A 13539-nucleotide genomic window follows, 5' to 3' on the forward strand; every position below is an offset into this window, starting at 1 on the left:
TGTCAAATCAAAGTTTATTTGTCACGTGCGCCGAATACAACAGGTGTAGACCTTACAGTGAAATGCTTACTTACAGGCTCTAACCAATAGTGCAAAAAAGGTATTAGGTGAACAATAGGTAAGTAAAGAAATAAAACAACAGTAAAAAGACAGTGAAAAATAACAGTAGCGAGGCTATATACAGTAGCGAGGCTATAAAAGTAATGAGGCTACATACAGACACCGGTTAGTCAGGCTGATTGAGGTAGTATGTACATGTAGATATGGTTAAAGTGACTATGCATATATGATGAACAGAGAGTTGCAGTAGCGTAAAAGAGGTTGGCGGGTGGTGGGTGGCGGGTGGCGGGACACAATGCAGATGGGCCAGTTAGCCAATGTGTGGGAGCACTGGTTGGTCGGCCCAATTGAGGTAGTATGTACATGAATGTATAGTTAAAGTGACTATGCATATATTATAAACAGAGAGTAGCAGCAGTGTAAAGGAGGGGTTGGGGGGTGGGCACACAATGCAAATAGTCCGAGTAGCCATTTGATTAGGATCCAGTTGCAGAGGGAGGTGTTTAGTCCCAGGATCCTTAGCTTAGTGATGAGCTTTGAGGGTACTATGGTGTTGAATGCTGAGCTGCAGTCAATGAATAGCATTCTCACATAAGTGATCCTTTTGTCCAGGTGGGAAAGGGCAGTGTGGAGTGTAATAGAGATTGCATCATCTGTGGATCTGTTGGTGTGGTATGCAAATTGGAGTGGGTCTAGGGTTTCTGGGATAATGGTGTTGATGTAAGCCATGACCAGTCTTTCAAAGCACTTCAGGGCTACAGACGTGAGTGCTATGGGTCAGTAGTCATTTAGGCAGATTACCTTAGTGTTCTTGGGCACAGGGACTATGGTGGTCTGCTTGAAACATGTTGGTATTACAGACTCAGACAGGGAGAGGTTGAAAATGGCAGTGAAGACACTTGCCAGTTGGTCAGTGTATGCTCGGAGTACACGTCCTGGTAATCCGTCTGGCCCAGCGGCCTTGTGGATGTTGACCTGTTTAAAGGTCTTACTCACATCGGCTGCGGAGAGCGTGATCACACAGTTGTCCGGAACAGCTGATGCTCTCATGCATGTTTCAGTGTTACTTGCCTCGAAGCGAGTATAGAAGTTATTTAGCTCGTCTTAGGCTCGTGTCACTGGGCAGCTCTTGGCTGTGCTTCACTTTGTAGTCTGTAATAGTTTGCAAGCCCTGCCACATCCGAAGAGCGTTGGAGCCAGTGTAGTACTATTCGATCTTAGTCCTGTATTGATGCTTTGCCTCTTTGATGGTTCGTTGAAGGACATAGCGGGATTTCTTATAAGCTTCTGGCTTAGAGTCCCGCTCCTTGAAAGCGGCAGCTCTGGCCTTTAGTTCAGTACGAATGTTGCCTGTAATCCATGGCTTCTGGTTGGGGTATGTACGTACAGTCACTGGGATGGCGTCCTCTATGCACTTATTGATAAAGCCTGTGACTGATGTGGTGTACTCCTCAATGCCATCGGAAGAATCCCAGAACATATTCCAGTCTGTGCCAGCAAAACAGTCCCGTAGTTTAGCATCTGCTTCATTCCTAAACTTGGCACCAAGACACCAAGAACATTCCCCTTTTACAGGTTAAGGATGCAACACTTTACACATATGGAAAATAAATGGATTAAATATATTTTTTCTCACCTATCTACACTCAAATATTCCATAATGACAAAGTGAAAATGTTTCTCAATCTTTACAGTATCTAATTTACATAAGTATTCCCACCCTTGAGTCAATACATGTAAGAATCACCTTTTGGCAGCGATTATAGCTGTGAGTCTTTCTGTGTACCTCTCCAAAATCTTTGCACACCTGGAATGAACAATATTTGCACATTCTTTTTTTCAAAATTCTTCAAGCTCTGTCAAGTTGGTTGTTGATCATTGCTAGACAGCCATTTTCAGGTCTTGCCATAGATTTTCAAGCAGATTTAAGTCACAACTGTAACTCGGCCACTCAGGAACATTCAGTGTAATCTTGGTAAGCAACTCCACTGTATATTTGGCATTTTGTTTTAGGTTATTGTTGTGCTGAAAGGTGAATTTGTCTCCCAGGGTCTGTTGGAAAGAAGACTGAACCAGGTTTCCCTCTAGGATTTTGCCTGTGGTTCGCTCTATTCCATTTCTATTTATCAAAAACAAAAGCATACCCATAACATAATGCAGCCACCACCATACTTGAAAATATGAAGATTGGTACTCAGTGATATGTTGTGTTGGATTTGCCCCAAAATTAAAGCTTTGTATTCAGGACATAAAGTTCATTTCGTTGCCACATTTTACTTTAGTGCCTTATTGCAAACAGGATGCATGTTTTAGAATATTTGTATTCTGTGTAGGCTTCCTTCTTTTCACTCTGTCATTTAGGTCAGTATTGTGGAGTAACTACAATGTTGTTGATCCATCTTCAGTTTTCTCCTATCACAGCCATTAAACTCTGTAACTGTTGTAAAGTCATCATTGGCCTCATGGGGAAATCCCTGAGCGTTTTCCTTCCTCTCTGGCAACTGAGTTAGGAAGAACGCCTGTATCTTTGTAGTGACTTGGTGTATTGATGCAACATCGAAAGTGTAGTTAATAACTTCACCATGCTCAAAGGGATTTTCAATGTCTGCTATTTTAATTTTGACCCATTTACCAATAAGTGCCCTTCTTTGCAAGGCATTGGACAACATCCCTGGTCTTTGTGGTTGAATCTGTGTTTGAAATTCACTGCTCGACTTAGGGACCTTACAGATGGGGTACAGAGACGAGGTAGTCATTCAAAAATCATGAGAGAATGCCAAGAGTTTGCAAAGCTGTCATTAAGGATAAGGGTGGCTACTTTCAAGAATCTCAAATATAAAATATATGTTGATTTGTTTAACACTTTTTTGGTTACTACATGATTCCATGTGTGTTATTTCATAGTTTTAATGTCTTCACTATTATTCTACAATGTAGAAAATAGTAAAAATAAAGAAAACCCTTGAATGTGTAGGTGTGTCCAAACTTTTGACTGGTACTGTATTTTGGACCATTTTCAATGATGTTGACTACTACTCTTCTTCCCTGTAACCGCTCGACCAATCAGCAACAAATTTGGTATATAAAATGTCCCCATGTCTTCTAACGCAATATTTTCCAGCACTCTAGCTCAAACAATATGGCCGCTATGAGCCAATGAGCTTGAATGAATGTTTTTTCCTGTCCAACAACGCCACCATGCGGCCAAACTGAACCATTCTTTACAGGTAATCTGCACTTACATCACTGAGTATGTGTGCCAAATTTCATGACTGAGTCATATCGTGTGGTCGATATGAAGGTGCTTGCATATGTTTAGTCTTGATAGTGTTTGCAACATATGTACCAAGTTTTGTTACAATGTGAATATCCGTGACTGATTTATATGCATTTATATGCCAGACCACTCCCATTAATGCTTATTGATTAATAGTGGCCATGTTGTTATAGGGACTAGTTTGGAAAATATTGCATTGAGAGACCTTTGTCCATACAGTAGATGCCACATATTGTTTTGTGTAGTAGCATTTGAGGAGTAGAGTTTTGAGTGGTTTTCACAAAATTCTAAATGGCAGAAAATCCATCATGGCAGATCTGACTCTTATGCAACTTTTTATTTTCCTTGGCCTTATTATTTGAATTATTTGCCAAATTGTCAGAACCATAATAATAATAATAATGAATGCCAACAAACAGCTTCACTGCTGAACCCCCAAAAATACAATATTTGTATATACATTTCAGGTATGAGTTTCCATGGTTAAGGCTATGCAGCATCACCTATTGAAGAGTTGATTTATATACAGCTATGCCTTTGGTATCCCATCCAAGGCTTTAACCAAGCTCAGCTTTGATATTTGCCGCTGACTACTATCAATGCGTTATTGTGAGAATGATTGTTGAGAAATCTCCACTTAATAACTAAATAGATTCACTGCTGCGATCAGTCCTCCTCCTCCTCCTGTCCTCCTCCTCTCCTTCTTCGCTTCTCTTGTCCTCCTCTCCTCCTCCTCTCCTTCCCCTCCTACTCTTCTCCCCCTCTTTCTTCATTCCCCCTTCATCCTCCATCTGCTCCTCCTCGTGGAGGACTTTGCTTATTTTTTCAATAAGTGTCACATTGCATGTGTCAATGATGTCAGACAGTGGGATGCAAGTGCTTTGACATTCTTATGTCCCATGTATGAGACCTTAGAAAGCTTAGCTTACATGTCTCTTGTATGTTTTTTACACAATGCATGCAACATTTCTGTTATGTCTGAATATTTAACCACCCATGTAAATCAGATATTATAAGAATCTACACTAATTATCTGCCATATATATTACTTACAAGTTTCGTGTAGAATATATAAGAATCTTGTTGAATTCTTCTATATCTTTTACATATGCGCATTGCTGCAAAGTCAATACATACAGTAGCTAAAACATGCAAGGAGACATGCATGGAGACTTTCTTTGCAACTTGCGCTGTTATCGCTGAGACAGACCGTTTCATCTAAAAATGTCTTTATCACAGCACATTGTGGTGCAACCTATAAGCACGTATTAATTAATTATTAGTAGCCATATACACTCTCCACTATGGGACAAACTCTAGACAATGATCTCATGACTTAAGCCATGAATTCATTCATGTTCATTCATAACTTATAAAGTATTTAACCTCTACGGGCCACGGGGGCAGTATTGAGAATTTTGAAAGAAATATGTGCCCATTTTTAACTGCCTCCTACACCAACTCAGAAGCTAGGATATGCATATTATTAACACATTCGGATAGAAAACACTCTGAATTTTCTAAAACAGTTTGAATGGTGTCTGTAAGTATAACAAAACTCATATTGCAGGCAAAAACCTGTGAAAAATAGATTTAAAAAAATGAGAATTTTGTGACTGTACTATTTAGTGTCATTGTTTTAAAGATACCACAGTGAGAAAGGATTCAGTTCGCAACTCCTACGGCTTCCACTAGATGTCAACGATCTTTAGAAAGTTGTTGGAAGCATCTGTCATGAATACAGACCGAATTAGAAAGCTTACAAGTTGACACGTCATCACTTCATTTTTTGCGCCTGCGCATGAATCTGAGAAGAGTGCCTTTGTCATTATCGTTTATTCTAGACACTTGATAGGTTGTGTGAAAATATTACTGATGTTTACTGATGTTTCACGTTAAAAATGGAACAAAAGATTAGTGCTAAACAACGTTTGACATGTTTAAACAAACGTAAATAGATTATTTACTAGGTTTTCTTTAGCTTTTCGACGTGACTTTACACTGCCCACCTCATTTTGTGGGAGCCTACTGAACGCTAACTATTTGGACATAAATATTGAACTTTGTCAAAAGAAACCACATTTGTTCTGGACCTGGGATCGCTGGCAGCGCCTTCTGATGGAGATAATCAAAGGTAAGGGGATATTTAGAATGTTATTATCGATATTAGATGATGCTAATGCTAACGGTATAGCTTAGCTTAGCATATAGCTTATTGTTGTTAGCATAGTACCCAGTTTATGCAAAATGTGATTTCCCAGTAAAGTTATTTTGAGATCTGGCCATTCGGTAGCAATTACGAGATGATAATATATTATTCTTTGAATGACAATATTATAATTTACCAATGTTTTCGAATAGTAATTCCGTGATTTGTAATGCTGGATTCACTGGGTGCATTCGAGCCGAAAAAAATTCTGAATTTCACCGCGACTGTAAATGCTGTTTTTGGATATAAATATGAACTTGATGGAACTAAAAATGCATGTATTGTATAACATAATGTCCTATGAGTGTCATCTGATGCAGATTGTCAAAGGTAAGTGCATAATTCTAGCTAGTTTTCTGTCTGTTGATGCCCTTCTTTGAATTGGCTAAACATTACACGCAGCTATTGTCAATGTACTCTCCTCACATAACCTAACTTTATGCATTCTCCGTAATGCCTCTGAAAATCGGACAGCGTGGTTAGATTTAGGAGATATATCTTTCAAATGGAGGAAAATAGTTGATTATTTGATTTTTTGAAATGATTACTCTTGCAGTTTTGAATTCCCCGCCATGGTCACATGACAATGAATCCCAATACCGGGATAAGATCGGGATAAGATCCTCAACAGGTTTAATAAAGGAAATAAGCACACTATTAAAAGGCTTTATAGATGGCACCTTAACGTAAAGTGTAACCAACATCATGACATCAAGATAAGTGTGACATGTGTCACGTAATTGTGATTAGTTCCAGGTGTTGCCTGTGAGTGTGGGGTTTTGTGTATGCCCAGTGATGGGGTTTTGTGTATGCCCAGTGATGGGTTTTGTGTATAAATGCCCAGTGATGGGGCTTTGTGTATAAATGCCCAGTGATTCCCTGTGTTCGGCAGATCCCTTTTTTTATCCATGTAGCCTTTAGGTTGGTGTGCTCTGGAAGGATGAGAGCAAGGATGGGACAGTGTGGCTTAATCCAAATCCAGTGGAACTTTGTAAGTGTGCTTGTGGAGTGAGTGCCCATCTCCCTCCAGATCCACTCTCTGACTTCCTGAGCAGGCCTTCCTCAACTATGCACTTTTGTAATTGTTATTGAAAGCTGATATTGAATCTAACTATTGGACAGCTTGTTGTTCAAGTGACAGCACTGAAGATCATGTTTGATATGTGCAGACCGCTCCGATTATTGATTGTTGATTATTTATGGTGATATTGACCTCATTGCTGCTTGCTGCAACAGAAAATAAAAATGATAATGTCTTATCATGTCCGTGCTTCAACTTTGATGTGAAGAACCTGTGTTTTGTTAATGTTTAGTTGTATTTAATAGGTATCCGACTACCTCACCTCGTTAAACAACGTGACGTAGCGGCTCCAAATTTCAACCTGTTACACAAAGTCATGAAAATGTTATCCCCAAAACCACACCAAGAGCAATCAAAAGAGCAAAGCAACATGGACCACATATATGGTGGTAATGTAATAATTTGAGTGAGTATTATCAAGTAGTAACTGACAGTAATGACCAGGCTGTAATGTAAAGGGCCAGGGTTAAAATAAGGGTCAACTGTTTTTATTTAAAAAAATGTATAGACTCAATAGGCTGAAGGGTGTAAATGTCCTATTCCTTGTCCTTCACACTCCTCTTTCCTTCCTCCTTGACCCAGATTCCCCAGTGTTTGGCTGTGGAAGAGCAACACAATCCCGCTGACCCTCTAAGCATGCCATACCCCTACTGATCCCCTAGTCACATGCCCCAGAATACATTGGGAGGTGGCGGCCAAGGCCTTGGGATGTCTAGGAGAAGCCTTGGGATTGGAGGAGCTCAGTCAGGCTCTAAGCCTAAAACAATCCCCTTTTTACGGTTCTAGGGTTTTGATCTTCTATGCTTCAAATGTAATACATAGTAAAAAGTACAGGAAAATTATTAAAAACTGTGAGAAATTTGTTGAGAGAACAGGAAATAATGATGGAGGAGAAAAGTGTGTGGGAAAATTATGAAAAGAAAATGGGAGAATGGCAAGATGCAGTCTTGTGTATTCTACTGTAAGACATCTCTCCATCACTAACACAACAATCTATCATATGGTAAAATTGTGGACATTGCCACTCTGAAACCCAAACCCTTTATTATCTATTATAGTTTAGTTCGTACTGTGGAAAGACTTTGAGGAATGAGAACCTGGACCAGAAACAGAGACAATAGTTTACTGTGCGATCTGATCTGTATGACTATGAGTATATATATAGCTGCTTGTTTGGGGATTTATAAAGGGTTCTGTCAAATAGGTGTCAGTACACACAAGTAGAAGGAAGGGGAAGAGGAGACAACAGAGATACCTGACCCTGTATGGAGGGTGGGAGAGAAGACTGCAGTATAAAGATCACACACATTCTACAGCTAAGAGCCACTACAGATGCTTGAACACAGATACGACTGTACTTTTCTGTTGTATTTCTCCACAAAAACCTGTGTCAAGTAAGTAACTTTAGGCTTTTTTTAGTGTGACAACGCATTTTACTGTTTTTTTTGTGGTATTTTTTCCTAGATTTATTGGTAAGCTGTAGGTAGGGAGACTGTTGGACATTTGTTGACATAAGCGATGGCTTTAGCTGGATCAAGCTTCCAAGGGGGCTTGGAAACTCTATGGAGACAAGATAAAGAGTTGACGGGGGAAGGGCACAATATAGAGGCAGATCGAGAGGGAAAAGGGCATGCAGGGGAGTCAGTACAGTAAGATAGATCTAGAGAGAGGCCTAGCTGAAAAAGAGGATAATAAGATTCAAGAAGTGAAAGAAGTGAAAGAAGAGTGGGCAGTTGATGGAGAGCAGAAAGGGGTGATAGATGATGTGGATACAACAAGGGTATACAGCAGAGACTCATATGCTAGAGAAACGTTCAAAGCCCTGGAGCAGCTCAGGGACTCGTCTCTCCTCACTGACCTGACTCTGAGCACTGAGAATGGACAGCGTCTCCACGCACACTCCCTTGTCCTGGCTGCTGTCAGCTCCCTGGTACATCACGCCCTAACACACCAGAGGCTGCCCAAGTGGGATGAAGAGATGGAGAAGATGAGGGAGAGGAGAGAGTTTGACATGAACATACAGACAGAGATATTCATCAGTCTGGGTTTTGAGGTGAGGTGTGTAGGGCTGGCAGGGGTGACTGAGTTTGCCTACACTGGTGCCATATCAGCTCTGAACAGAGATTCACTGGCCCAGATACAGACTGCAGCTAAAACACTAGGGGTCCCCAGAGTTCTAGAACTCTGCAGTAAAGAGGAGGGGAAGATGAAGAAGGGAGTAGAGAAGAGGGCTGAAGAAAAGAAGATATCTGCTGAAGAACAGATGAAGCTCACTCTTCAGTCAATCAGACAGCTGTGGAAAGAGGGAGTGGGCTGTGATGTGGAGCTGGAGGTTGATGGGACATCATTCCATGGTTAGTAAACTGGTGTCAAAATACATCATGACTATGTACTGTACAATGATTGTAATGTGGGTCGTCTAATGGGGACCAAGACGCGGCATGTGACGTGCTCATATTCACTTTTATTTAACTCTACATCAACAAAATGACCGTAAACAGTCCCGTCAGGTGCAACATACACAAAACAGGAAACAACCACCCACAAAACACAGGAAAAAACACACCTACTAAATAGGACCTTCAATTAGAGGCAACGAGGAACAGCTGCCTCCAATTGAAGGTCAACCCAAGAAACTTAAACATAGAAATAGACACACTAGAATAAACATAGACATATACTAACATAGAACATAAACCAAAAACCCCAAAACACATAAAACAAACACCCCCTGCCACGCACTGACCAAACTACAATAACAAATAACCCCCTTTTCTGGTCAGGACGTGACAATGATAGTGAAGACAATTCATTTATTTTTAGTTGGGAGCATCCAAGATCAAGCTAAATAACCCGTTGTAACGGCTGTCGGAAGAGAGAGTAGACCAAAGTGCTGCGGAGTTAGTGTTCATCTTGAAATTTAATTTGGACAAAGAGAACACTACAAAAATGAACAAAACACGACAGCAAAACAGTCCTGTTAGGAAACACTCTAAACAGAAACAATCCCCCACAAAACCCAAAGGAAAAACAGGCTCCTAATGTGTGACTCCCAATCAGCAACAACGAACTACAGCTGTGCCTGATTGGGAGCCACACACGGCCCAAAACAAAGAAATACAAAAACATAGAAAAATTAACATTTGTAACCCAATGTAACACCCTGGCCTAACCAAAAATAAAGAACAAAAACCCCTCTCTATGGCCAGGGCGTTACACCCGTGCATGCTTATGATGGTAATAATATTGATTTTTAGCATATTTTAGCAATAATAGGATGATATATAATATATTAATATTACTAATATATTAATATATAACAACATGATGTTATAATGAGAAAATATATAAATGAAATATAAATTGTGTTTATATTTTTGTAATAATTGTTGGGGACTCGTCCGGGATCAACAAAATAAAATGATGTTAACTTCAAATATTCTGACTTTCTGTCTTAAATCTGAATTCATAAGAGTCACGATAAACCAGATGGGGAAGTAGTCTATTTATGAGCTACCTGATTATAATAAGGATGATAACATCAATAATCCATTTCCTCTTCTCTCTCCTGTCTCCTCCAAGTCCACAGAGTGCTCCTGGCTGCCAGTAGTGACTTCTTCCGGGGAATGTTCACCAGCGGGATGAAGGAATCCCAGCAGCCCTGTGTGGCGCTTCCCTTCCTGGAGGCTGCTGAGCTGGAGGCCATAATTGGCTGCTCCTACAGTGGGTCCCTCCCCCTCAGCTGGGGACGTGTCTTTGAGATTACCTGCACCGCCCTCCAGCTCCAGTTCCAGCCCGCCCTCTCGCTGTGCCTCAACTTCCTGGAACAGGAAATCGATGCTCACTCCTGCCTGGACGTGGCCTCCTTCGCTGAGGCTTATGGGATGCCGGAACTCCTCGAAGTGGCAAACAGTTTTGTCCTGAGACACTTCCAAAACGTGGCAGCCACCCCTAAATTTCAAGACCTGCCAGCCAAGAAGCTTAGAAGATATCTGAAAAGCGATTCCCTCTTTGTGCCCTCTGAGCTTGTCGTCTTCAAGGCTGTGGTGGTTTGGATTGAGGCGTGTCCCAGCAAAAGGCTTAAACTCACCAAAGAGCTGATGAAGAAAGTCCACTTTCCCCTCATGAACGTCAAGGAGTTCAATGAAGTTAAAACCACAAAACTGTGGTCTGAACGCAACACGGAAGGTCTCTACCTGACTATACTGGAGGACTATCATTCCCATCACGTTGCACCTCGGACCCTGTGCAGGGTCTACTTGCCGAAGGACAGTCTAGTCTTGGTGGGTGGAGATCAGATCTCTGCCGACTTTAGCCGGCGATCTCCCAGCCGAGAACTGTGGTTCGGAAACTCTCTGAGGAACTACACAGGCATTGTAAAGAATGTGGAATGGAGATTGCTTGGAGAGATGCCAAAGCCACCAAGGCTAAGTCACGAGGTGGCGGTACTCACAGGGAAGTTGTACGTGGTCGGGGGACAGAGTTATGAAGGCATGCTTGACGTTTTCAACTCGACCTACAGGTGAGATAAGACGCTTTGGGTTTGTATCTACTAACCAATGAGTCCTTTAGGTATGACATGTTTTATATATTTATGTTTTTACATGATTTTCTCCTTCATCTCTCATTCTTTATTGTCTTTCAGATATGATCCGCTTCAGAACCTCTGGGAGAGATTGGCTGACTTGCATAAGACAAGGTGCAACTTTTCCATGGTTGTTCTGGACATGATGATATATGCCATTGGAGGGGACATTGATCCAGAAACTAACCTGGATAGTGTGGAGCGCTACTGTCCAAACACAGATTCCTGGAGGTAGGTTTTTTTTTGGTAACTCAAAAAGGAATGGTAACACAGAATTGCTTGCAGTAGTTAATGGTTCCATTGGAGATTTAAGTAAAACGTTGTTACTTTGTTGCTATCATTACCAACTTTGGCCTTCCCTGTTAGCTTTGCCCGACCCTTGGATATGACTTTGAGCTGCCATGCTGCCACAATTTTGGATGGAAAGATTTTCATCTCAGGGGGGTTGGACTGCAGGCACCACTGTCTAGTATCCATGTTTCTGTACCACCCTGAGAGAGGAACCACTTACCTGGCCGAGATGAGCCAACCTCGAGCCCGTCACTGCATGGAGACTTTAAACGGCCATCTTTACGTGGCAGGAGGAGTCACTGTTGATGAAAACATGACATCTATTGACCAGCTGGCCTGTGAGGTCTATGACTCGGTTAGTGAACTTTGGAGTGCTCTCACACCCCTGGCTGTCCCCCATGTTGGAGCAGCCTCTGTGGTTCTGGAGGGTATGCTCTATGTGCTGGGAGGATACTGCCAAGAGGACTACAGGGAGACCAGACTGGTTCATCGTTATGATCCCACCATCCAACTTTGGGAGAATATGGGCGAGATGCCAGGACCCAACACTGGCATACGAGCCTGTTTGCTGCACCTGCCCAACCACTTAAGACAATGACACATCACTATAAATCCCATAAGACTACACTACATTTGTCAGGGAACAGAAACGGAACTGGGAATGAAAGTGAGCCATATTGTTCTGGAACAGAAGCTTTATTTTAAAAGCATGGGGCTGGATAATAATGTTATTTTATGTTCCAGGCATTTTTTTCAAGTCCTACAAAAATATGCAACAAAGCATGTTTTGAATCCTTGTGCTGATGTGAACACAGAAGCTTGTTAGCTAGCTTGCTAGCTCAAAGGACATGCAAAGTTCCTTCATAGAAGCCGCTCCTCCTAGGTATAATTCTGTGGACCTAATTCAGCTAAGGTATATCATAAGATTTCTAGCACTTCAAGCCTCCTCCTCAACCATCTCTCGCTCTCGCTCTACCCGCAAACTTTCAGTCACAACTTACACCATAGGCTGCACTTGTCTGTCCATCACGCATGTAAACAACTAGCTTGCCTGCTCTATCTGCACTGATTGCTGAAGTAATTTAATGAGCTAAAATTGTTAATTTCACTGGTTGAAAAAGGAACAGAAAAGAACGATATGAACCGGTACTTTTTTGGGGGTTCGAACCAGTTCATAACTTCCTTTTGCTGGTCGGAACAGTGGAAAGGAATGAACAAAAATAGTGGTTCTGTTCAAAACAAAATGAATGTAAAATTATTTTGGTCCCAACACCACTTGTAAGTATAATACCCATCTATCTAACACCAAGCTATATTTACATAGATTAAGTTTATATTTTCATCAAATGAATAAAAATTGCATATACAGTATATGTTCTCTACTGGCTTACAGCTAACTGAGCTAGCTGTCGGGAAATTCAAAGTAGTATACAGTTGTTATTTCCTAGTTGTGATGTCAGAAATACAACTTTGTTTCATTCATGTGCTTTTTGGTCGGAACAATTCTTTAACCAACAAGATTTTAGCTAACTTGCTTAAAGGCCCCCACCAGAGGGAAATACCACCCCTATTTCGACATAATTCCTATCCTTGAGTGAAAATGCTCATTTAGGTTCCACCTCCAAGTGTGACCTAGGCTCCTAATACATATTCATGAATTGGGGGTGTGAAACAAGGTTATTATTAGTTTTGTGTTTTTATTTCTATTAGTTTTAATATATATATTTAGTTTAAGTTTAAAAAATAATTTATATTTCTTTTTTATATTATTTAGTTTCAGTTTTAGTTTTAGTGTTAGGGACAGAAGGTAGCCTATGCGTGGGAGTCTAGGAGCCATTTATGTTTTGTGTAGTTTTAGTGTTTTTTGGGATGTCACTTCTTGCCACTGTGGGGCAGTAATGCATAAGGTGATGGGTCAGGGCATAGATTAATTTAGGTTAAATGTAGACTCAGCGAGATGACAGATGCAAAAACCAGGAGTGTTAAAGCGCGAGGCTAAACTTTTAAACTGTTTTGGTCCCATAGCTAACACGTTG

At 41.0% G+C, this 13539-nt stretch overlaps 1 protein-coding gene across 1 annotated transcript; it reads left to right on the forward strand.

Moving 5' to 3' along the window:
- Positions 1–8257: 8257 nt before the first annotated feature.
- On the forward strand, positions 8258–12101 carry LOC115199257 (kelch-like protein 33). The gene is made up of 4 exons (XM_029761876.1): positions 8258–8981; positions 10210–11149; positions 11273–11443; positions 11579–12101. The coding sequence occupies exons 1-4, from the start codon at positions 8258–8260 to the stop codon at positions 12099–12101; spliced, it is 2358 nt and encodes a 785-aa protein (XP_029617736.1).
- Positions 12102–13539: the final 1438 nt, after the last annotated feature.

Source organism: Salmo trutta, chromosome 8 (genome assembly GCF_901001165.1).
Source record: "Salmo trutta chromosome 8, fSalTru1.1, whole genome shotgun sequence".
NCBI lineage: Eukaryota > Metazoa > Chordata > Actinopteri > Salmoniformes > Salmonidae > Salmo > Salmo trutta.